Genomic DNA, 24,257 nt, shown 5'->3' with positions numbered 1-24,257 from the left:
TTTAATAATTAGGCCTTCCTCCAGCCCCAGCATTAAAATAATAGTATTCCCATTTAATAAATAAACCTATTTTCCTCCCTCCAAACAGCCCCAGCAATAAATAAATAGTACTTACATTTCATAAATATACCTATTTCCCGCAACCATTAATGCCATTAAATAATTCATAGTCACATTTAATAAAGAGACCGCATTCTCCCTAAGGTCACCTCCACATTCAATAGCCCCCAAAACCACCCCATCTTAAATTAACAGTCCCCACTATTGATTTGCCCCACCATCACCCCACAAACAAAACTGCACCCATTAATCAGCCACCACCTACCTCACACACACACCACATTGCCACAAGCCCCCTGTGCCATCACACACACACACATTACCACAAGCCCCATGTCATCACACACACACACAGTACCACAAGCACCCTTTGCCATCACACACACACACACTACCACAAGTTCCCTGTGCCATCACACACACTACCACAAGCCCCCTGTGCCATCACACACACACTACCACAAGTTCCCTATGCCATCACACACACACACTACCACAAGCCCCCTGTGCCATCACACACACACTACCACAAGTCCCCTGTGCCATCACACACACATTACTGTGCCCCTTCATCATCACCACCCTGCGCCCCCTTATGATCACCCTGCGCCCTCCATGCTGCGTTTCCCCCCTTCACCTGGCCCCCCTTCTTCACACTGTGCCATGCTGCCCCTCCTCCCCTTTATCACACTGTTTCATGCTTTTCCCCCTCCCCTTCACACTGTGCCATGCTGCCCCTCCTTCATCACTCTGTGCCATACTACCCCTCCTCCCCTTCATCGCACTGTTTCATGCTTTTCCCCCTCCCCTTCACACTGTGCCATGCTGCCCCCCCTCCCCTTCATCACACTGCGCCATACTGTTCCCCCCTTCATCACACTGCGCCATGCTGTTCCCCCCTTCATCACTCTGTGCCATGCTGCTCCCCCCTTCATCACTCTGTGCCATGCTGCTCCCCCCTTCTTCACACTGTGCCATGCTGCCCCTCTTCCCCTTTATCACACTGTTTCATGCTTTTCCCCCCTCCCCTTCACACTGTGCCATGCTGCCCCTCCTTCATCACTCTGTGCCATACTACCCCTCCTCCCCTTCATCGCACTGTTTCATGCTTTTCCCCCTCCCCTTCACACTGTGCCATGCTGCCCCCCCTCCCCTTCATCACACTGCGCCATACTGTTCCCCCCTTCATCACACTGCGCCATGCTGTTCCCCCTTCATCACTCTGTGCCATGCTGCTCCCCCCTTCATCACTCTGTGCCATGCTGCTCCCCCCTTCTTCACACTGTGCCATGCTGCCCCTCTTCCCCTTTATCACACTGTTTCATGCTTTTCCCCCCTCCCCTTCACACTGTGCCATGCTGCCCCTCCTTCATCACTCTGTGCCATACTACCCCTCCTCCCCTTCATCACACTGTTTCATGCTTTTCCCCCTCCCCTTCACACTGTGCCATGCTGCCCCCCCTCCCCTTCATCACACTGCGCCATGCTGTTCCCCCCTTCATCACTCTGTGCCATGCTGCTCCCCTCTTCTTCATCACTGTGCCATGCTGCTCCCCCCTCTCCTTAATCACTGTGCCATGCTGCCCCCCTCTTCATCACTGTGCCATGCTGCTCCCCCCTCTCCTTAATCACTGTGCCATGCTGCTCCCCCCTCTCCTTAATCACTGTGCCATGCTGCCCCCCTCTTCATCACTGTGCCATGCTGCCCCTCTCTTCATCACTGTGCATTGCTGCCCCCCCTCTTAATCACTGTGCCATGCTGCCCCCCTCTTCATCACTGTGCCATGCTGCCCCTCTCTTCATCACTGTGCATTGCTGCCCCCCCTCTTAATCACTGTGCCATGCTGCTCCCCCTCTTCATCACTGTGCCATGCTGCCCCTCTCTTCATCACTGTGCATTGCTGCCCCCCTCTTAATCACTGTGCCATGCTGCTCCCCCTCTTCATCACTGTGCCATGCTGCTCCCCCCTCTCCTTAATCACTGTGCCATGCTGCTCCCCCCTCTCCTTAATCACTGTGCCATGCTGCCCCCCTCTTCATCACTGTGCCATGCTGCCCCTCTCTTCATCACTGTGCATTGCTGCCCCCCCTCTTAATCACTGTGCCATGCTGCCCCCCTCTTCATCACTGTGCCATGCTGCCCCTCTCTTCATCACTGTGCATTGCTGCCCCCCCTCTTAATCACTGTGCCATGCTGCTCCCCCTCTTCATCACTGTGCCATGCTGCCCCTCTCTTCATCACTGTGCATTGCTGCCCCCCTCTTAATCACTGTGCCATGCTGCTCCCCCTCTTCATCACTGTGCCATGCTGCCCCACCTCTCACTAGGTGCCTTTCTGCTGCCCCCCCCCCCCCCCATTCTTCATCACTTGGTGCCTTTCTGTTCTCCTCCCCTTGTCTCCATTCCTTTACTTACCTTTATATTGACTTCTTTCTCTTCTGTCTTCAGTCTTCTGTCTACTCTGCGTTGCTCCTAACTGAATGTCGGGCATGATGTGATGACGTCATGCCCGACATTCAGTGCGAACGGAGCAGGGCGGAGGGAAGAGGGACGCCGGCACCGCAATGATGTGAGTATTTGTTTTTTGGGGGGATTCAGTACCCTGCACCCCCACCAACAAAGGGGCGGAGCCACACACACACCCCGCCCCGCAAAAAAAGAACAAAAGAAAAAAAAAATAGGTTAAAAAAAAAACAAAAACCAGACGGCAGTGAGGGCTGCAGTGTCCCCCCTGGCATGTCAATTGTACCCCTCTTCCCCTCTCAGCAGCTCTGGCCCTTAGTACGTTTCTAGTCAGTGCTCTATCTGTCAAATGTAAGTATATACATATGCTGGCTCTCCGCAGCAGGTGTAGAGATAAAGGCATGAGTGAACTTCTAAAACTGAGGTGAGGAAAGTGAAAGGCTGGAGACGTATGTAAGGGGAATTGCAGAATCTGACCAACACCACATCTCTTCTTACATAGTAACATAGTAACATAGTTGATGAGGTTGAAAAAAGACACCAGTCCATCAAGTTCAACCTATTTTGGATCTTCTGCGATCCTGCACTTATATTTGAAATTAATCCAGAATAGGCAACCGCCCATCTGTTTCAATTTTGAAAATCCCCCCCAGACTCAATATTGCAATCCAATTTTTACCCTATATCCACTACTATCCTTTATTTTAAATTAACGGTCGTATCCCTGGATACACCTTTCCGCTAAAAATTTGTCTAACCCTTTCTTAAACATATCTATTGAATCTGCCATCACAACCTTCCCTGGCAATGAATTCCATATCTTGACTGCCCTTACTGTAAAGAACCCCTTCCTTTGCTGGTTGTGAAATTTCCTCTCCTCTAACCTTAGGGGATGACCACGTGTCCTGTGTATGGTCCTTGGGGTAAAAAGTTCCCATGAAAGCTCTCTGTATTGACCCCTAATGTATTTGTACATAGTAATCATATCTCCCCTTAGACGCCTCTTTTCTAAAGTAAACATACCTAAACTGGCTAACCTTTCCTCGTAACTTAATGACTCCATACCCTTTATCAATTTTGTCGCCCTTCTCTGAACCCTTTCTAGTTCCAAATTATCTTTTTTATAGAGTGGTGCCCAGAACTGTACTGCATATTCAAGATGAGGTCTTACCAACGATTTATACAGTGGCAAAATTACACTGTCTTCCCTTGCATCTATGCCCCTTTTTATGCATGCCAATACTTTGTTTGCCCTTGCAGCTGCTGCTTGACATTGAGCACTATTGCTAAGTCTACTGTCTACGAGCACTCCCAAATCCTTTTCTATTATAGATTCTCCCAAATTAATTCCATTTAATTTATAGATTGCGTTCTTGTTTTTGATCCCTGAATGCATAACCTTACATTTATCTGTGTTAAACCTCATATTCCATTTGGCCGCCCAATCCTCCAGTTTATTTAAGTCCCCCGGTAGAGAAGCTACATCTTGCTCTGATTTTATTACCTTACAGAGTTTAGTGTCATCTGCAAAAATAGAAACTTTACTCTCTAAACCATCACCAAGGTCATTAATAAATATATTAAAAAGGAGTGGTCCCAGCACAGAACCTTGAGGTACTCCACTTAAGACCTTTGACCAATTAGAAAATGTTCCATTTATCACAACTCTCTGTTCCCTATTCTCTAACCAGTTTTCGATCCAAGTACAAATTTTGATTTCTAGACCCAGTTCCCTTATTTTGTAAACCAACCTCTTGTGTGGCACTGTATCAAAGGCCTTTGCAAAATCTAAGTAGACCACATCTACTGTCCTGCCCTGGTCTAAGTTCCCACTAACTTCCTCGTAGAAACTAATTAGATTAGTTTGACATGACCTATCCCTCACAAATCCATGTTGATTCCCACTAATAATTTTATTGCGTACCAAGTAATCCTGAATACTGTCCCTTAAAATACCTTCCAGTAGTTTCCCCACTATTGATGTCAGGCTTACAGGTCTATAATTCTCTGGTTGTGATCTCGTCCCCTTTTTAAACAACGGCACCACATCTGCTATTCGCCAATCCCTTGGTACTGAGCCTGATGAGATTGAATCTCTGAAAATTAAGAATAGCGGTCTAGCTATTTCCGAGTTTAACTCCATAAGGACCCTTGGGTGTATGCCATCTGGACCTGGAGCTTTATTTATCTTCATTGAGCTGAGATGTATATGGAGTTTTATGGGCCATACTGAAAGGGGAGTTGGGGAAAACTATATTCAAGGTATTTAAATTATAATTTTTCCCAAGGTTAGAAAGCAGCAGCATCAACCCTTGTGTGCACAGCTTAGCTAGTTTATAAAGCTGGTTGCAGTCTTTAGTCCTTTACAACGTTAGTTTAAAGTTTTGCTGTGAAAAGCATGAATGTCATATTAAATTTTATGTGGTCGCTGATCACAGATTTCCAGTGGCGTGTTTATGTTTTGGGTGGTCTGTGAAGTTACAGAAATGTCGCAGAAGTAAAACATAGTGTCTAGTTTGTCCAAGAAATACTACTGATTTTCTGCTCCAAATTAACTCTGTGTTAGAAGTATGTTTCACTATATATCATTCAGAGACATACCATAGCAGATATCCTAGACATGGACTTACAAGCATTTACACAGTCTATATCAATTTACTTCCAGCCACTTACACACAGATTCTGCAATACATTCATACAGTACAAATTGATATTTATAATAAGCTTAGATAGCCATAATACATCCTCGGGACAATTATAGTTATATCAGGAAAGATTACACACAGATGTATCTTCATCAGAGAGGTTATATCATAATATAACAATATTCAATAACCACAATATACACATCATATAAAAAATTATAGCTCAGATGGTACAATACATCATCAAGTTTTCTTTACTCATAATTTGTTACCAGTTTTATATGTATGTTTTATGTGCATATGTTTTTTAATCATGTGTGTGTGTATGCATCCCAGATTTCTTTACAATTCCCAATTCAACTCTCATTACTCAAGTACCATAATTCTCATAATTACGAACTGCAATTCTTAATATTACTCAGCCACCACATGCATATGCTATCTCTCACAAAAGCCATATACTGTACGCTTCGGGTACAAATGCACAATACCACTATTATTACTTTAATTACAATCGCACAATACCACTATTATTTACTGACTCACAGCACTACCACTGCTCTTATTATACAAACACCAGTGATTCCCAGTATGTGTGACACCACTGCTGTTCCTGTATATAAACACACTCCATTTTCTATCACACCACAGTCTCCATATCACCATATACATTACAGTGTTCTCTATATTGCTCTCACAGTATCAACCAATCACTCCATATGTCCCAGCATATATATGGCTCACACATGCGCCAGCCCAGTGTGATGATGTCATCACACCTGGCCGGTCTGCATTTGCTATTGCGCGTACGCCATCGGGCAGATCAGCGCATGTGCGGTGCAGCCTGTACACTAGGGGATCCCTGATGGATTCTCCTGTGGCTGACCAGGGCCCCCCCATAATGATGTCATAGGAGCAGGGTCACTTCTTCACATTTTGTATACTTAAAACTTTATTAACACACCCATACAGTACAGAAGTTGTCGCAGTATGCATATAAACATTCTAACACCCCCACTCGCCAACTGCTTATCATGAGTCCCATTTATGTTCTGAGTTCTTTGAGCTTAGACCTTGGATCTCAGCTTCATGAAAGCATCAGCTATCATCTTGTCAGCCTCAGAGTAAACAAACACAATCACATCACGTTCCACTAGGTCCTGTAAGTGGTGATGTGTGACATCAATACGCTTGGTTCTAGCATTGATCTTCTCACTATTTGCAAGCTTGATACACTCGTGGTTGTCTTCATATATCAATGTTAGTTGAGCTGTTAACTCTCTGAGATCCTTAACCAAATTACCCTTTGGCTATTATAAGCTTCTGAAACAGTTTCTGCCTCTGTAGAACACGACCCACACTTGTGTTCTGCCGTACCAGACGATTGGGCTGTATCCGAATTTGAGCAAATAATCATTTGACACCAATCCAATATGTTGGGCATAGCCTGTGAGTTTAAGATCATCACCTTCACATTCAGGTCTAGAGTCTATTAAGATATTGGACGATTCTCTTGACTATATTCCAAGCTTTTTTGGTGAGGCTTTGTCATACATTTTTGCAGAGTGCCCGTTGCGGATATAATTTCTGTATGTATTTTTTGCCACGTTTAACAGTGCCCCCATTGCTGGTCTGTACCTCTCATTGATAGGCAGAAGATATGTTCCTTCCATCGTTATTGACGCATCACACTGGTTGAGACTTGATTTTAGCATTTTGGTTGACTAGGCAGCCTCTATTTCTTCCTTATAAATATGTATTCCCAGGTAATATGTCACATTAACCAGGGACTTAGGTTCACACTGTTTGTTGAGAACTTAACTTAGTGATTTATTGGCCGTCCTTGTGAGTTATGATCACATCATCTGCATAGAAGTGTATCCATTTTTCATCTGTACACTTGTAAAACAACCATGAATCTCCTTGACTTATGGGAGCGCTTACTCTAACAAAACCTTGTTCATCTTAGCGTTCCATACACTAGCTGATTGCTCGAGTCCATCAAGTGATCTCTGCAACTTGCCCACAAGGTGCACTTCTCCTCTTGGGGCACATCCTTCAGGCTGTGACATGTATAACTCCCCTTCAATGTCACAAGACGTCTCATTTTCATCTTCCATACAGCTGTCAGAGCAGTACATACAGTACGGCAGTTCTCACAATAAGACTATAAATAAACATTATTCTACCAGTAGAATAGAAAGACAAGCAGCGTTACACTGAATAGAGGTAGCATGAGCAGCATTGTAAAATAATACGGTTTGCCTGGAAAGATCTTTTGCTAAAAAATGCATATTCAATGTAACATGTGGTTAGAACTCCAGCCTTGTAGCCAGGGAATTATTATCAGGATAGGAAGTATGAAGGTACATGTCTGGTCTGTTAGCACAACGGTGTGAGTCTTTATCAGGATCTCCCTTGTGTAATCCGCTCGTTGCCTCATTTGCAGTAACAATGTTGTTTGTACTATTTCTAGATCTGCTGTTGAGCCGCGTCCATTCCCAAGGCTGGCTGAATACTGAGCAATTTTTTAAATGTACACAAAGGGACACAATATATATTTTTTTAAAGCAGAAGCATAAATGTACTATTTCGGGCTTCCAGATATTTAACTCAAAGCACTATTTGGTATACGCATATAGAAAGAAATAAGGGGGTGGGGGTCATTACAGGATCATAGAATGCCCTAAAGCCAAGAAATATTGTCCAGGAAAATATTTAAAGTGCATCAAAATTTAATGTGGCAGCAACAAAAACTAAAGGCTTAATATAGCGAACAGAGATGTCCAAACCGCCTGCTTTCTCCAACTCGTTCAGGAACGCTGAACAGGTTGGACTATATTCATTATTATTGTTATCATTATCCTTTATTTATAAAGCACCAATATATTACACAGCGCTGTACATCGAGGGGATCAGGATACAAAGAAATTATGTACAATGAAGTTTTGGGCACAGTCGTACACATCAAGGACGATGTAGAGTTCACCGTAGGGTGGATTCAGTCCGCACATGGTCACGTTAGAGTTTCAAGTGATGTTAGTGGCTTTAAGTGCAAAGGGGGAATGCTGAAGGCACGTTCGCAGTTTAGATTTAAAATACATATTGAAATACTTTATTATTATTAAAAATATTATATAAATAGTGTTTAAAAATGTAAATATTTAAAAACACTCATTTTATCAGCAAACTTGAATGTGGAATTCAAGCCACAAATTTTGAATCACTAATTTGAATCAGGGTCAATATTAGAGATGCTCACTGACCCCCATGAGGCGCTATATAAATAAATGATGATGATGATGATGATGATGGTTTTGGTTTTGGATCTGGATTAACTTTGTGTTTTGGTTTTGGCAAAACCGCTCTTGTGTGTTTTGGTTTAGGCTTTGGATTTTTTTAGGAAAAATCCTAAAATATGGTAAAATCTCATATTATTGCTTTTTTTTTAATCCTACACTATTATTAACCTCAATAACACTAATTTCAAGTCATTTGCAGTCAATTATGACCACCTCACAGATCACAATATTATTTTCATACACTTTTGGGCAAATACTGCAGCGACCTGGCTGGATTGTAAGCGACAGAGCAATGACACAAACACACGGCAGTTCCTACCACATCTAGGACACATTGACACACAGCAGTGGCAGAAAAGAAAAATGGGGGTCCGCCCAAGCTCCCACCCCCCGTTATGTTGGATCTTAAAAAGGAATTCAAAACTCAGTTTTGTTTCGTTTTGGATTCCGAGGGCGAGCAAAAGTATTGAGTCGACTCAGCTCGGTACTCGGATCCCCTAAGTTCGGGTGTGTTCGGTTCTCGAGGAACCGAGCCTGAGCATCTCTGGTCAATATGTGATTGTGCCACTAACGTAACTGTGGCCATCGAACTGGTGAAATTCAATCAAATTTTACACCAATTCAAATTGTAGTAGTAAACTACATTTAAAACTTATTTAAGTTTGGAGTGTAGATCTTCTTTAAAAAGAAAAATAATCAGACCACAGTAATATTGCAGTAATGTTGCAGTAAGGGTTTCACTTTAAGTGAATATAGGTTTAGGATGAGTGTGGTGGTCAGTCTGTAGCGTAGTTCAAGTTAATTGCAATTCTTCAGCTGTTCTGGAAATGTTGGAGTGATTCTGCAATCTCAGTGGAGTAAAACTTTTTCCTAGTTCAGAACATCTCATTAAGAAATGAGACATTGATCTAAAGGTGTGCAGCATAGTTACAGTAGAGAGTCGGGACAGCTAGCAGACAGAGTAGGGGCCAGATCTGAACAGCGTGTGTAGCCAAAAAATAAAAAGCGACCATAATCACTCGGAGAGGTCTTTCTGTAGCTCCCATGGCCCTAATTGTGTCACCCCTAAAAGGTTTCTAGAGGTAAGCTACAAATTTCAAGTTACTTTAAAGATATAGAGGTTGGCACCCAATTCTTAAATAGGTTAGGGACGCCCAACATCTTCCTCAGCCTACAGCTCACAAACATTCCATCTGACGCTACTCCAGAGCCTAGCAGCATTTAATATTTTATATATATATATATATATATATATATATATATATATATATATAAACACACAAACATGAATCAGTGCTTACTTTCTTACATTCTGCAATCAAGGGATTCATTTGGGGATGTCAAAATTACTAATGAGCCAATACACAAGCATCCTTATGAATATGAACACATTTTTATATTCCTTTTATTGTCAGCCTGGATCTGGTGATATCGGGGAGGAGGGGGAGCACACTGCCTCTGTAGTTAATGGTTAGAACAACTCTTTATTTGTTTGTATGGTTACGGTCCCAGGTGTTTTATGAGTTACTATGTACAGTATCAGGAGGGGTATCATAACAACATATTATAAGTAATATAAACTATGTTTTTCTAAAAAAAATCACACAAATTTTTATGCTTCAATTTACAGAACATAGGCAATTTTAATTAAAACTCCCATTTACAAGGACACGAGTCGGTGTTATCAATATTCAGAAGACAAGGTGGATTAAACATCAGCCATGACATGAAGCTTGCCAGCCCACATTGGTATCTATTGACTGTACGCCTGACCCAGTACTATAGTGAGGGCTAAATGCAGACAGCCCAGTGACTATGGCCTACAATTACGTTATCAAAAGCAGAGCTGGGTACCTGACTGAGGGCAAGCGGCTCATTTGGTGAAAAGTTTTTAGACAGGGCCCCTAATTCCCTCAGGCACATCGACCCTTCTGGTAAACGAGTTTTCCGGAAGGGCTTCGGCCTGACAGAAGAACGTAAATATTCCCGCTCTTGGCCTGACAGAAAAACATAAATATTCCCGCTCTTGGCCTGACAGAAAAACATAAATATGAGAAATCACAATGTAAAAAGTTCTACAGCCCTGTTTCCAGCGGACTATGATTTGCAGAGTTCTGGTGCAATATAGTTAATACTTTTGAGTAGGTCTATTCAGCTGCATTCCTCAGGGAGAGAGCAAGGACTAACTCATTTATCCAGTCCACCCCCTCAGTGCTGAAGAAAGATCTGCTTTAACCCTGTTGTTTTAGTGCTGTAGAGGCAAAGGAAGAAACTATCGGCCTAACTGATCGCCTCACATGAACGGGTGCAGTAATTTCCAGGCTGCTCCTCGCAGTATGCGTACGTAATACACGGATAAATCTTCATCCCGACAAGCTTTTGATTAGGAAATAATTGCAGCAGCTGTATCTTATTATGAGGTTTTTAATGAATGTAGCTTGCTTTATCTAGGTTGGAATTTCACCCCAGATTAATTACTTTGAGACAAATTAACTGCACTTAAACGCCTGTCTAAGTAAGGCAGAGACCGAGGCTGTAGACGGCAGCAGAAACATATATATATGTGGCTATTATGTCTACTCTGAATGATTTCTAGCACCGTAGTGTCTTCTATTTCTCTTGGGACAGACTGAGAGAGCTTTTTGAGTAATTATTATTAGCCCCAGTACAGGTAATGTAAATAAAAATGTAATTGGTACTGAGAGAGGTTTTTCATCTATAACTCCGACCATCAGTCAAATATAAACTGCCCACCGAGTGATGCCCCCCCCCCCCTTCCTTTCGTACTACCCACCGCCTTTTCCTTGAAATAAAGAGATGAGATTTGTTTGGTGGAAACAAAGGTCACAGCTTTAGTTTAAAATCAATCTTTTGAAAGGTGGCAAAGAAAGCAGCAGTGTATTCATCAGCTCCAGTCATAATCGTAATTATCACAACCAATAATAGGGGGCCCTCAATGCCCCCTGGCGCATCCAGGCCCTGGTGGCTGCACCCCCCTTTACCCTGGCGTCTTACAAGGGTGGTATCAAGCATTTCAGCAGCAGTGTTTTTCAACCTTGTTGTGACTCCTCCGAAAATAACACATACAACTTATAACACATCTGTGTAGGGCAAGACAGTGGCCTAGTGGTTAGCACTTCTGCCTCACAGCGCTGGGGTCATGAGTTCAATTCCCGACCATGGTCTTATCTGTGAGGAGTTTGTATGTTCTCCCCGTGTTTGTGTGGGATTCCTCTGGGTGCTCCGGTTTCCTCCCACACTCCAAAAACATACTAGTAGGTTAATTGGCTGCTATCAAAATTGACCTTAGTCTGTGTGTGTCTGTGTGTGTGTGTGTGTGTGTGTGTGTATGTTAGGGAATTTAGACTGTAAACTCCAATGGAGCAGGGACTGATGTGAATGAGTTCTCTGTACAGCGCTGTGGAATTAGTGGCGCTATATAAATAACTGATGATGATGATGATCTGTGGTGTGGGTGGAAATTCTGAAAAACAATTTTACTCTATAGCCCTTGATTCCCTTAATGTAAACCTCTCTAAGCCTTTCTGGCCATCCACTACTACTACTACTCCCTCCCTTCTTCCATTGGCTCCCTCCTATACAGCTCCCCGCTATTTCACACCTGATCTACCTAACCCATTCCCCTTTATCCTTCTCTAACCCTTGTACCCCCTCCCCTCTCTTAATTAGTGCAGGGTTGGCCAAACCTCTGCTTTTCTTTATGCCTGCGAAGTACAACAACAGGCAGAACATGCAAGTGCCTCGGTATAATTTTTATTCTTAAGGACTATTTTCACTTATGGATATTGTTTTTTTTTAAACAACCTGTCTCAGTCAATGTCTTCCCAGCAGCTCCCTTTCCAATTCTGAATGGCGCCAGGCAGGGCTGCCTACTCTCCCCGTTAATCTCCATCCTTGTCACAGAATCCCTGCCGGAGAGGATCAGAGCAAAAATTGGAACGCTGGGCTTCACATTGGTTCTTGACCATACAAAATATCTCTTTATACTGATGTCAAAAGTACTCACGTCTTCATGACCTCTGACCTCCCGCCACAATCTTCTTGCAGGAATCGGTGCATTTGGGTCACTTTCAGGTACAAAACAATCATTTAAGACCTCAATGTCTCAGTACAGCTCAGAGAGCTTCTTGAGTTGAAATTTAATTTTAAATGGCAGCTTACCAAAATAAAATACCTCAGGATATACATTAGCAAACGCTATGAGGATCTACAGCGAAAAAAAAATGGAATTTTGTGGTTGCACAACCACAAAATATAGAGAAATTCATACTCTCTTAATATGGCGCCATCGGGGTTAAAATGGACTTCTGCTGCTAGTGGGGTCCAGAACTTTTTAGAGTCTTGAGGATGTGTGTGCCACTAAATGGGCTGACACTAAATTAGCGCTAATAGACTTCATCTCTCTTCCCACAGTACAGTGGAGCCCTCATTTTTTAGGCAGCTGACAAACCTCTTTTTCTCTTGAAGCACCTGAGACAAACTTCTAGAGCTTTTCTCTCTCCTATCCTCCCCTCCACAGGTTATCCTCACTAGAACACCCCAGGTAGGCAAGCAAGTACCCTGGACTATTGGAATATTCAGATATGGCTCAACCTTGCATATTTCAGGATTTCACAGATATTTATCTGCATTTTCAACTCTCCAACCTACAACTGTATAAATATCTTCAAATACAACATTTTGTGCGCCTTTATGGTCTAGGTCACCTCCTAGTTCTTACACAATGTAAGAGGCTCTCTGTCTGGTCCATAATAACATCAAAGGCTTAGTGCTACCATGTAGAACTCCTTAATATCCTCCGCGGCACAGGAGAAGGATCCACAGTAGATTAAGTAGGAACATGAGATTGGAGTGGTCCTATTCCCCAAATACTGAGCCAAGATTGGACGTGGTCTGGCCATATCTTTTATAGGAGTACACCTTAAGGAAAATGCCTATGAAATTTACAGTTGTTGGAGTCCAGCCCCCTTCAGGCTGCACAAAATCTATCCTTCTGCATCTGAACCCGGATATAATAGACAACTGCCTGACTCCTTTTTTTGCTTCCATTTAGACAGGCCCACCTCTTCCCCTTTCTCCTTGCCTCCTCTACCCATTCTTACATTGTTGATATTACATTTTTCTATTTGTATTATTTAGGAATAATAGTATTATAATTTGGGAAAATCCCTGTGGGCTCCTTGAGTTCTGCCTGTCTCTGGTATGGTTATCTGTTCTATAAATGGAACTTTGGCATGTCTGCATCTTGAGATTTGATGTGCACCAACACCTACTACTTCATAGGCAAACCGAGGGGGGGTTTCCTAGTGCCTGGAAACATCCCGCCCCCTCCTCCCAGCCTGGGGTACTGTATGCTTGAGGTGGCTGGACCCTGCCCCGGGACCAGCCACTTTGCAGCTTGTGTGCAGATCGTTTCTATCTGCACTGTTCACAGCCATCTCTGCCCAACAAGTATTGAAAGCAGCAAGAACAGGTAGGAGAGAGGACAGTCAGTCAACTGTTCTGACACACTCAATGTGGACTTTGTCCTGATTGTAGGGACAATTGGGAGGCATGTACCGCTTCACACGGCTCTGCTCGAAAAGGGAGAGCTGTGTGCCCCTAACAGTAGTGCACGCTGCATTGCCCGTGTATATGATGGGGATAGGAAGAGGTGGAGAGCAGCCAAGCACTGTCTAAAATTATAGCCTAGCCCTGAAGCATGCTGGTCACGCCCACTGGTGGTGTGGCATGGAAACCCCCCTCTACAAGTCCTGCGTTTGCCCCTCTACTGTGTCAAATTGTCTTACTTAAGAAAAAAAATTATTTCCAGAAAAAAGTTATTCAATTACATTCAGAGCGGTAATTATCAGGGTCAGATTTACGGTATTAAGGACTGCAGGAAACTAGTCCTTGGCACCCTAGCCTCTATCATGTCACAGAGCAGTATATTGTTAGTGACACTCTCCCCTTCTCTGATAAGCTGATGTGAGTTAATTATTCTCATTCCTTCAGTTCATTTGTAACACACACTATGTACTGATGGAAGAATAAAGGTTTAGTATACGCACTGTGTAGGGCAGTGATGGCTAACCTGTGACACTCCAGGTATTGTGAAACTACAAGTCCCAGCATGCTTTGCGAATGTATAGCAGCTTATTGCTGGGACTTGTAGTTTCACAACACCTGGAGTGCCACAGGTTAGCCAACACTGGTGTAGGGAAAGATCTTCCACTCAACCTCCACCACCTGCAGCCACACAACCACTGTATTATACTCCAATGTAGTCATAATACACATAATAGAACATCAACAGATCATCTAATATTTCAGAGGACAAAGTGCACAAAGTTATTGCACATCATTATACTGGGGTATATAATAAGAAAGTAGCGCACTGACTGACGGATGTGTTTCGGTGAAGTTTATATCAGAAACCACAAGTTTTACCACCTTCCTAGCTCTCATGCCTGGATCTTTATTGTGTGTTATGCATTTTGTGTTAGCAATAGCCACTCACATTCTCTGTCTCCAACTACAGAAACTTGATGCCCCGATCCTTGGACAGACAAATCACCGTGGAGAAGACCCCCAGCTACTTCGTGACACGGGAAGCTCCCCGCAGAATCTCACACATGTCGCCTCGAGTGAAGTTGATTGTGGTGGTCCGTAACCCAGTGACCCGTGCAATTTCAGACTATACGCAGACCTTATCCAAGAAACCAGACATCCCCAGCTTCAGTGAACTAGCCTTCCGCAACAGGACAAGCGGGGAGGTGGACACTTCCTGGAACGCCATCCGGATTGGGCTCTATGCTTTGCACCTGCAACCCTGGCTCAATCATTTCCCAATCTCCCAAATGCACTTTGTAAGCGGAGAGCGGCTGATCACAGACCCAGCTGGGGAGATGGCGCGTGTGCAGGACTTCCTTGGCCTCAAACGTCTGGTTACAGATAAACACTTCTACTTCAACAAGACTAAGGGGTTCCCCTGCCTCAAGAAGCCTGGTGGCGGAGGAGCACCACGCTGTTTGGGCAAATCTAAGGGCCGGAATCATGTGCAGATTAACACAGAGGATATAGAACAGTTAAGGGATTTCTATAGACCCCATAACATTAGGTTCTATGAGACTGTGGGGCAGGACTTTCACTGGGAGTAGAGTCTGGAGCAGAATAGAAGTTGAGAAGAACAACAGAATTTATACCGACAATAAGCCAGAGAATTCAGCAGGAACAGAGAATGGAGATTGTCATGGTAATATGTAGCTTTAGACTGCAGACAATCAGAGAAGAACAAGCTGTGAAAACTACAGTCTCTAGAAGAACCAAGATTTTTAGGACTAAGAATGATGTTGGGTTATGCAAGGAGGGTAAACTAAAAGTCCAATGATTAAGAGGTGATCACAAAAATATCTGAGTATAGTCTGTAGGAGAATTAAACACAGGGATAGGATTTAAGAAGTCTCCACGCCAAGGGGTATATTTACTAAACTGCGGGTTTGAAAAAAATGGAGATGTTGCCTATAGCAACCAATCAGGTTCTAGTTATCATTTATTTAGAACATTCTACAAAATGACTGCTAGACTCTGATTGGTTGCTATAGGCAAGATCTCCACTTTTTCAAACCCGCAGTTTAGTAAATATACCATCCAAAGCTCATTCAACCCATCATAAGGTGGATCTATACCAGATGCTGAAAGGACACAAAGCACAATGCACTTTGTTCTTCTATTGCAGGTTCTAGGGGACATAGTAATGATCTGTATATGGAGTCCAAAGCATTATAATAAGGTGGTCCACAGCAACAAGCAGATATAAGGTCTTATAATCCCAGCCATTTCACTTTGAGAACATGCGACCACACATTGTTCTCATGGGTAATTGGAGTCTTCTTATCAATTGGAAAGCTTAAATTTACTTTTGTATAAAGAAATATAATTATAAAGTAAGGGGGGAGGGGTTTACTCCAGAGCAGGGTTTAATTAATAAAATGATTGACCTACAGTAAAATGCTAGTGCTGTATTATATGGCTGTGTATCTAAATTCACAGTAATATTTTTATGTTTTCTCTAAGGGTACATATATACAGGAATATCGATTTTCTTCTAGTTATGTCTGAGCTTAGTTCTGTTCAACCTGCAGTGAGCAAGGTGCAAATAGAGTTTAAAATAGGGATCACTGATCTCTATGAGAAATGGAGAGTTATATACATGGAAAGCAAAAATCACAGAACATGGACACTGCCTGCACTATTATTGTTTTCCTCCCTGGTTCCCTCATGCACTTTATGTACCATATTTGCCTCTCACATATTTTGTTTTCCCTTTTTAAATTGCCAGCAGCGCCCTTTTACAAGTTATGCTAGTTCATACTTTCCAACTCTCCCTGAATGTCAGGGAGACTCCCTGAAATAGGGGTGATCTCCCTCACTCCCTGAAGAGTCTGGCATTCTCCCTGATGCTGAGCCAATACAAGATGTGGTTGGCTTCGCCATCTGTGGCATGATGACACAGTTCAGAAATTGTGTCCTATGTCCATGTATTGATGCCTATGGAGGTGGCCATTTTCATGGAGACCAAGATTTAATCAAAGACTGATAGGTAAGACAACATGACTTCAATAATGGAGACAAAAATGTAAAAGACACTTCAGTCTCTAGAGATTCATTAGCTGCTTTTCTTTAAAGCATAGTTGCCTACTCTCCCGGAATGTCCAGGAGACTCCCGCATTTCTGGGAGGGCTCCCAGGAGAGCAGGGGAACCTCCCGGTACTCGCCCCCGCAATAGATAACTGGCGGGGGGGGGGCGGCTTAATGACGCGACTATCGCGTCATCTTAGCCCAACCCCCTGCTGTAATTTTCCAAAATTGTGACAATCGTTTAGGGGTTTGTCAAGCCCCGCCCCCACACGCCCACCTCCCCTGGGATCTCCCTGAAGCCAAAGAGGAAAAGTTGGCAAGTATGTGCTAGTTTCTACATGCATGTCTATATGCCATAGGAATGGATTGTCAGTTCGGCACATCAACTACACTCTTTTGCTCTCCATTGACCCTCCGTTCACTGCAAATAAAAAACGTAGGCACATTAATATGCCCTCTGTAGGGACCCTAACCCTATATTGTTAATCTGTAGTTCCGTATTGTCGATCTGCAATTACAGGACTCACAATGCACTGAATACGGGTTTCTAACTTACGGTACTGTAGGTCTTTTTAGATGGCTGAAAACACAGTTGAAAGAAAGTCTTAGATACAGTTTTAAGCCCATTTGCTCTGAGCTTTATCCGTCTGATATACTCAGAAGAAAAACACCAGCATTTTTAAGGCTAAATATTAATTACTTTGGAGGGCTAAAAATGCTATACTACAGAGATTAAAAGCTGTATGTAAAACCTAGAGAATTTAATGTAACAGTGTTTATTGTTAGCATTTTCTACGCAAGCTTTTACCGCTGTAAGCAGCAATTGTTTAAGTGACATTTTTTTGCTTTCCATTATTTTTACATTTAGGGCCCGATTCACTAAGGAAAGGAAAGCAAAAAAATGAGTAACTATGCACCTTGGCAAAACCATGTTGCATTGGAGGGGGGGGTAAATTTAAAATGTGGGGACAGATTTATAGTTGGGGTAGGGCATGTCCTAGATCAACTTTATATTTCAGTATTCAAATAAGCTATCAAGTATTTGTGTGCTACATAAAAAAAACAGACAGAATTTAACTTATGTGCAAAATAATAAACTAATTTGCACCCCTTTTATTGTAACATGGTTTTGTCCAGGAGAAAACTTACTCATTTTTTTTTTTTTTTTTATTTACTTTCCTTATTGAATCAGGCACTAAATATACCTATATGACACTACCCTAAGTTCCACTGCCACACAATTGAAAATCAATTTGTGGCTTTTGTGCAGACCTTATATCACCCAGTGGTAACTTTTAATAGCCATCGTCACTTTAAAAAGCAAAAAATTATTCAACTTAAAAAACTGGGAATAAATCGAAAATGACTTAATATATAGTACAGCCAGTCACCTACCCCCTTGCTGTTATTTTAATATCAAAGTTATATGTTATTTATTATTTATTATAGGTGATTACATTAAATAAAAAAAATAAAAAATAAATATGGGATCTTGGATAGTCATAGGTAAAAGCCAAAGGTTATCATAAAAAGATATTTTTTGCTAAATAGAGGACATCCACCTTGAATCAGTACTGACAGACCCTGCATAGGCTGATAACGTGAGCGGCTTATGGATAAGTGTAATGCTATCACTCTTATTATCACCAGCAGATCATATGCTGCAGAAGATGAAGGCTATCCTTTACATGATAGTGTCCACGTATTCAGCCTATCGATTCACTGGGAGATAGCTATGTCAGAGACACTAGAGGCACGGCATGCCTCGTGCCTCAGTGATGTTAATTGTTCATATGGTTCCGCCCAATAAAATGTCTGCCTCCACGGTTAGCAGGCAGCATGTACATTTTATAGTGGGTTGTTAACACAAGGCTGTCCTGGCCCTTCTAGATATTGCTATAGTTGTCACCTGAACGCTGTTTTACCAGCTTGGCCCATAAACATGGAACTCAGTGCCAACGTTATTAATAGAACAGAAACATAACAGAGATAAGAAGGATGGTATATATTTTTTTCGAAAGACAGTGGCAAGACTTAATACTGCAGAGGTTCACGTAAAGGTTGCCAGCTTCTCACAGGGTCTGGAGACTTAGCATTGTGGTTATACATAGATCAGACACCTCTCCTCATGATTTATAATAATGTTTCTGGCTTGTTTTTTTGCAACACATCTGGATTCCAAAGACCTCATCTCAACTTTGGAGTAAAGCACCTTGTCAGTCTGTCCGACAGGAGGTTACGGTCGTATTATGGGACGAGCTCGATCCAATAAAACCAATGTGTGTGATGGTTTGTAGATGTGTGGTATTTAAGCTCTTCCTGTCTCTGTGTACCCAGAATGCATTGCAGCAGTAAAACACTGCACATAGGGATTTTTGTGGTCAGCATTGATTTCTGAAAATGGTATTACATCTGCTGCCGTGTAACAAACCACAGAATATACATAACAGGTTCATTCTGCTTCACACCTACCTCAATTATATCTCTAAAGCGGTGTTGGGTTCTCCAAGTCTTCACCTGCGGCCCTCAGCTACTTCCTGCTGTATTGTCAGATGTGTTTGTTATAGCTTGTAACACTTGTTTATAATTCCTGCTGATGTGTTATTATAGTTAGGGGGTCTCTCTTTTTGATCAACTGTATTATATTACATTAAGATAGAGATTAAGGGTACTCATGCTTGCCAACTTATGGCAAGTATGATTCGGGAGCTGCCGGGTCAGATGGGCGTGAAGGGGGCAGGGCTCCAAAATCGTGTCATTTTGGCCCGCCCCCTGTGACGTAATGACGCAAATGCGTCATCTTTCAGCGGAGGCAGGGCCAAATTCCGCGATTCCCGGTGAATCACGGCATTTTGGATTTAATTCTGCCCACTTCACTAGGAAGTGGGCAGATGCGGGAGATTGTCATACTCTCCCGGGAGTCCGGGAGACCCACCCAGAATTCGGGAGTCTCCCGGAATAGTTGGCAAGTATGAGGGTACTGTGCGGCCCTTTTGAAGGTTAGAGGGCCACACCATGTGGCCATTAAAGTGTTTCAGGTTGCCCGTCACTGCTCTAAAGCATCAAATAAGATTTTGACTGTGTGTTAAAAAATGACAGAACTTTTGTAATTACCTTTACATTCCTCTGTCTAATGCTACAGAAGTAGAGGCCATTTTGCTTTTTACACTATACTGTAGAGCAGGGGTGGGCAAACCAGTCCTCAAGGGCCATATAACAGTTCATGTTTTTAGGATTTCTTTAATCATGCACAGCTGAGTTAATCTATTTGGCTGGGTCAGTAATTATCCCAGCTGTTTCTACAGACAGAAATCCTAAAAACATGAACTGTTATATGGCCCTTGAGGACTGGTTTGCCCACCCCTGCTGTAGAGGGACACTGCCAAAATGCTTGTAAAAACGTGCATGTCTGGTCATAAAGAATTGAGCGTAAGGAGCAATTTGCTAGTTGTTGATATGACAGTGTAGTTGGAGTACCCATGTCACAGGGAACATGCAGTGACAAAAGGTATTTATAATTGGAAAGTGTTGATAACTCCAACCAAGATTACTGCAGGATTGCAAAAGTGCACTCATCACCTGCACATATTGTTACCGTCCATTCAGTAAACCCAAGATTTTCTATTCTTTTTGAGTGACAAAGCAATGGTCCGGGCAACATTTATCTGGAGTACGGGAATGCAGACACCTTCCCAATGCCTATGCTCCCTCCGGTGATCAGTTTGTGGCTGTGGTACTATTAACAAATGGGAAGCAGCCTATACTGCTAATCAAAGTGTGCTATTATTGATTACTATGACAGCAGCTATTGACCATTCACTAGAGGGAGCTTCTGACAGCAAGATGAGATGAGTAACTGGGGGTAGATGTGTGCTATTGGGCACAAGAGGGGAAGCTGTGTACTACAGTGCACAGGAGGGGAGCTGTGCCTCAGATGTGTCAATAGTTCCTAGGGAATTGATAGACTACATTATCATGTGTAGGCCACAGGTGCATTTTAATCTCTGTATCTTCCGTGGTACTTGCTACCCACTGGCTGTCTTCATTTATTTCCAAAGTCTCTAATGTCCCGAGCTTAAATGCCCATTTTATGAATGCAGAAAGTCTAGTCAGCAGTGGAAGCAGTCATTATATTGGCTTAACCAGAATTCAGCAGCAAGTTCCGTAACTGGTGGACTGTAGTCTTATAAATAGTTTACCTCACAGAGTTTGTCTCAGTTGTAAAGACGACAAGGGCTGCCGGTTCTGGACTCCCTGCCCAGACGGTCACGGAGGGGGGTGTGAGAGTGAGAACCAATGAGAAGTCGCAATCAAATCACCATGGCTTCTTATTGGTCCTCCACTCACACCCTGCATCCATTTTAAAGTTTAAATGTCGTCCACTTTAGGCAGTAGCACAGCTTTAAATTGACCTTTCACCTCAGCGTAAACTTCGTATACAACATTGTTGTTGGCGTTCACAACTACTGCAATCTGATGCTAAATTTGTCCAAACAGCTGTTTCCTTGAATAAAAATTTACTAAACATATACTATGCAACTATGTGTAGAAAAACTTAATATTCCCATATAGTACATGAAGGTAGAATGCCTCCATTGTGTTTTTATGAACTTGCTATATATGTATTTAAAAAAAATAACATTGATGGAGTAGATATACCCTTTCCAATACGAAAAGACACAGCAACCGCCAAAAGGCTATTGCTATAGGTTTAAAAAAAAAAAAAGAAAGAAAAAAAGACTCAAATAGCAAAGCACTGCATGTCAGTTTTTTTCCCTTCAAAATTGCAGTACCATCCCTGATGTACTAATCAGTGCAAGTCAACACAAAGTGGCATAAGATTGAAAGGTTATGCCACTTCAAGCAGCTTTTAAAGATGGCAACTATCACCAAAGGCACTTCAGTTACACAGCCTTTAAATTAGTTTTATGATTAACTTTCTTATTAAACGCACATCGGCTTAAACTCATTTTGAGCCTAGTTTCTCCGTAAATAAATGCGTGACATTCTCACTGCGAGGAAAAGGTAATTGATGGATTTAATATTATGTGACAAGGATCCTGCTCAAATACAACTATCATCTTGAAGTTCTGTCAGGTGCTTGCCCACAGATTGAAATGTGATTGTTGCGGATCTCTTTTTTGGCAGATAAACTCTTATTACTCATAGCTCCCTCTCGTTGATCTTTAGATGTAGCTCAGGAAAAAGTTCTACGTTATCCATTACCATTTACAATATATAAGCCCAGCATCTGCAGAGAGAGATAGCGGAGCCGAAGTCTGCTGTGCATTGTAAGTAATAGTCTTCCTGAATAATGAATCTGTCTGCGTTCAGGATAAAATCGTGGCACCCCTAAAATGTAATTCCAGTGTGCAAAGGACTTACAGTACAAGTCCTATTGCTGCATTTATTATTACAAGTTAGAGAAGTTTGTTGAACCATCCTAAGCTGAATTTGGAGGATATCCATTTGCTGCCAGCTGGGTTATTGTAACAATGGTATATTGGAAACACATTTAGTCATTGGAAACGGAAGAAACCACTTGGGAACAGTAACTAATTTCGGGGGTTACAGTCTGAACGTAAAATGCAACCTGTCATTAAATTGCAGAGGTGTCAGCTCTTTGGTAGGTCAAACCCATATTCATGAGAATTTTGGGCCTTCAATTAACTAGTGAATTTCCTCTTCAAAATGTATCTAGAAAAATCTGTCATGCTCTTAATGGATATCATAAATATCTCCCAACACATCAGCCCTCCAACCAGTGGACACAATGGGTACAGGCTAATCTACACTTGGGGGTATATTTACTAAACTGCGGGTTTGAAAAGGTGGAGATTCTAGCTGTCATATTGTAGAGTGCACTAAATAAATGATAGCTAGAATCTGATTGGTTGCTATAGGCAGTGCTACTTATTTTGATCACAACAAAATAATCAATCCAGCAGCTGTCTTTCAATGAACAGCTCCAATGTGACCTGCTTCTAAATGCTGCTAGTCCTATTCATCTAAAGGGGACTATCCTTTAAAATGTACATAATTTAGAAAAATATATAATGACAGCAATAGACAGTGATAGTGTAGTAATATGTGATGGCCAATTGGATTGTTTAAAAGATGTATTGAAAGGTTTGTGCTGCGGGAATCATAATCCTTATTACACCAATCCTCTTCCCTTAAGGACATAAAGAACAGCTGCAAACTCCTGCTTGGTGCATTCCGTCTGACCCACATTCTGTTGTCTGACTAACATCAGTACGATAATCACCTGCAGATCTTAAAAACCAGGGCCCTTGTATTCTAACTGCAAAGGAGCACATCCGGTTATGTCTGTTTCTCTGCCATTAGGTATCTGCTCCCAATGGGGTGATCTCGGCTAGGACAAGTCACAGCTGGCCAGCTCCATCAGTAGTTCTCTGTGTAAAATACTGCTCCCAGCAGTGTTGTTTACAAGCCCAGCCTCACTCCGTGTCACCGCTTATGCATGTATGTGACAGCCTGTGCCATTGTGTATTCCGATGTCCAGCCATGGTTTACCCCTTTGTGTCTGATAGAATAACTTATTTCTATGTTATAGAAGGCTTTCTTATACATTAAACTCCATTTCTCTTCTGAATACCATCCTCAGTGAAATCGACAGTCAAACAAGTCTTTAAACCAGTGTCGGCTAACCTGTGACACTCCAGGTGTTGTGAAACTACAAATCCCAGCATACCCTTCCAGCAATAAGCTGCTATATATTGGCAAAGCATGCTGGGACTTGTAGTTTCACAACACCTGGAGTGTGACAGGTTAGCCAACACTGCTTTAAACACTACTTACAGACGTATGTTTTATCATAAAGAGATGATTAGGCAGATTTGCTTTTAGTTTACAAATAAAAACCAAATTTTTCATACTCTTTTGTGATCTCCCACTACCAATATCCAAATCTTCAGGAGTTTCTGCTGTTGATAACTCTATCCCTGGTATTGAAGACATCTGGATGGAAATTCATGAAGCCCTCAGTGTATCACACAAGGTATTAAGGACCGACATGATCAACAAGTGCCTCATCTACGTCCTGAAGGTATCACTCTCCCCTGAAAATATTAAACTTCCTTAAACTCTCTCTTTGATTCGATAGTCCATCTAAGGGAATGGACTT

The 24,257-nt window shown here is 42.4% G+C and overlaps 1 protein-coding gene across 2 annotated transcripts in view; it reads left to right on the top strand.

Annotated features, from left to right (window-relative positions):
* Positions 1-24,257, top strand: part of LOC142097574 (heparan sulfate glucosamine 3-O-sulfotransferase 2-like) — a 303,244-nt gene that overhangs the window by 18,642 nt on the left and 260,345 nt on the right. Inside the window, exon 2 of one of the 2 annotated variants that reach the window (XR_012678211.1) lies at positions 15,012-15,967. Coding sequence is in view for 1 of the 2 variants with exons in the window: in XM_075179533.1 (XP_075035634.1) it covers positions 15,012-15,630 (619 nt within the window). In the remaining variant the exon portion in view is untranslated. Of the gene's footprint in view, positions 1-15,011; positions 16,482-24,257 lie in introns of those variants that run through there. The other variant, XM_075179533.1, reaches the window with a different exon arrangement.

The sequence above is a fragment of the Mixophyes fleayi genome, chromosome 7 (assembly GCF_038048845.1).
Source record: "Mixophyes fleayi isolate aMixFle1 chromosome 7, aMixFle1.hap1, whole genome shotgun sequence".
Taxonomy (NCBI): domain Eukaryota; kingdom Metazoa; phylum Chordata; class Amphibia; order Anura; family Limnodynastidae; genus Mixophyes; species Mixophyes fleayi.
The sequence above is the reverse complement of the archived record's forward strand: the minus strand, read 5'-3'. Positions and strand labels throughout refer to the sequence as shown.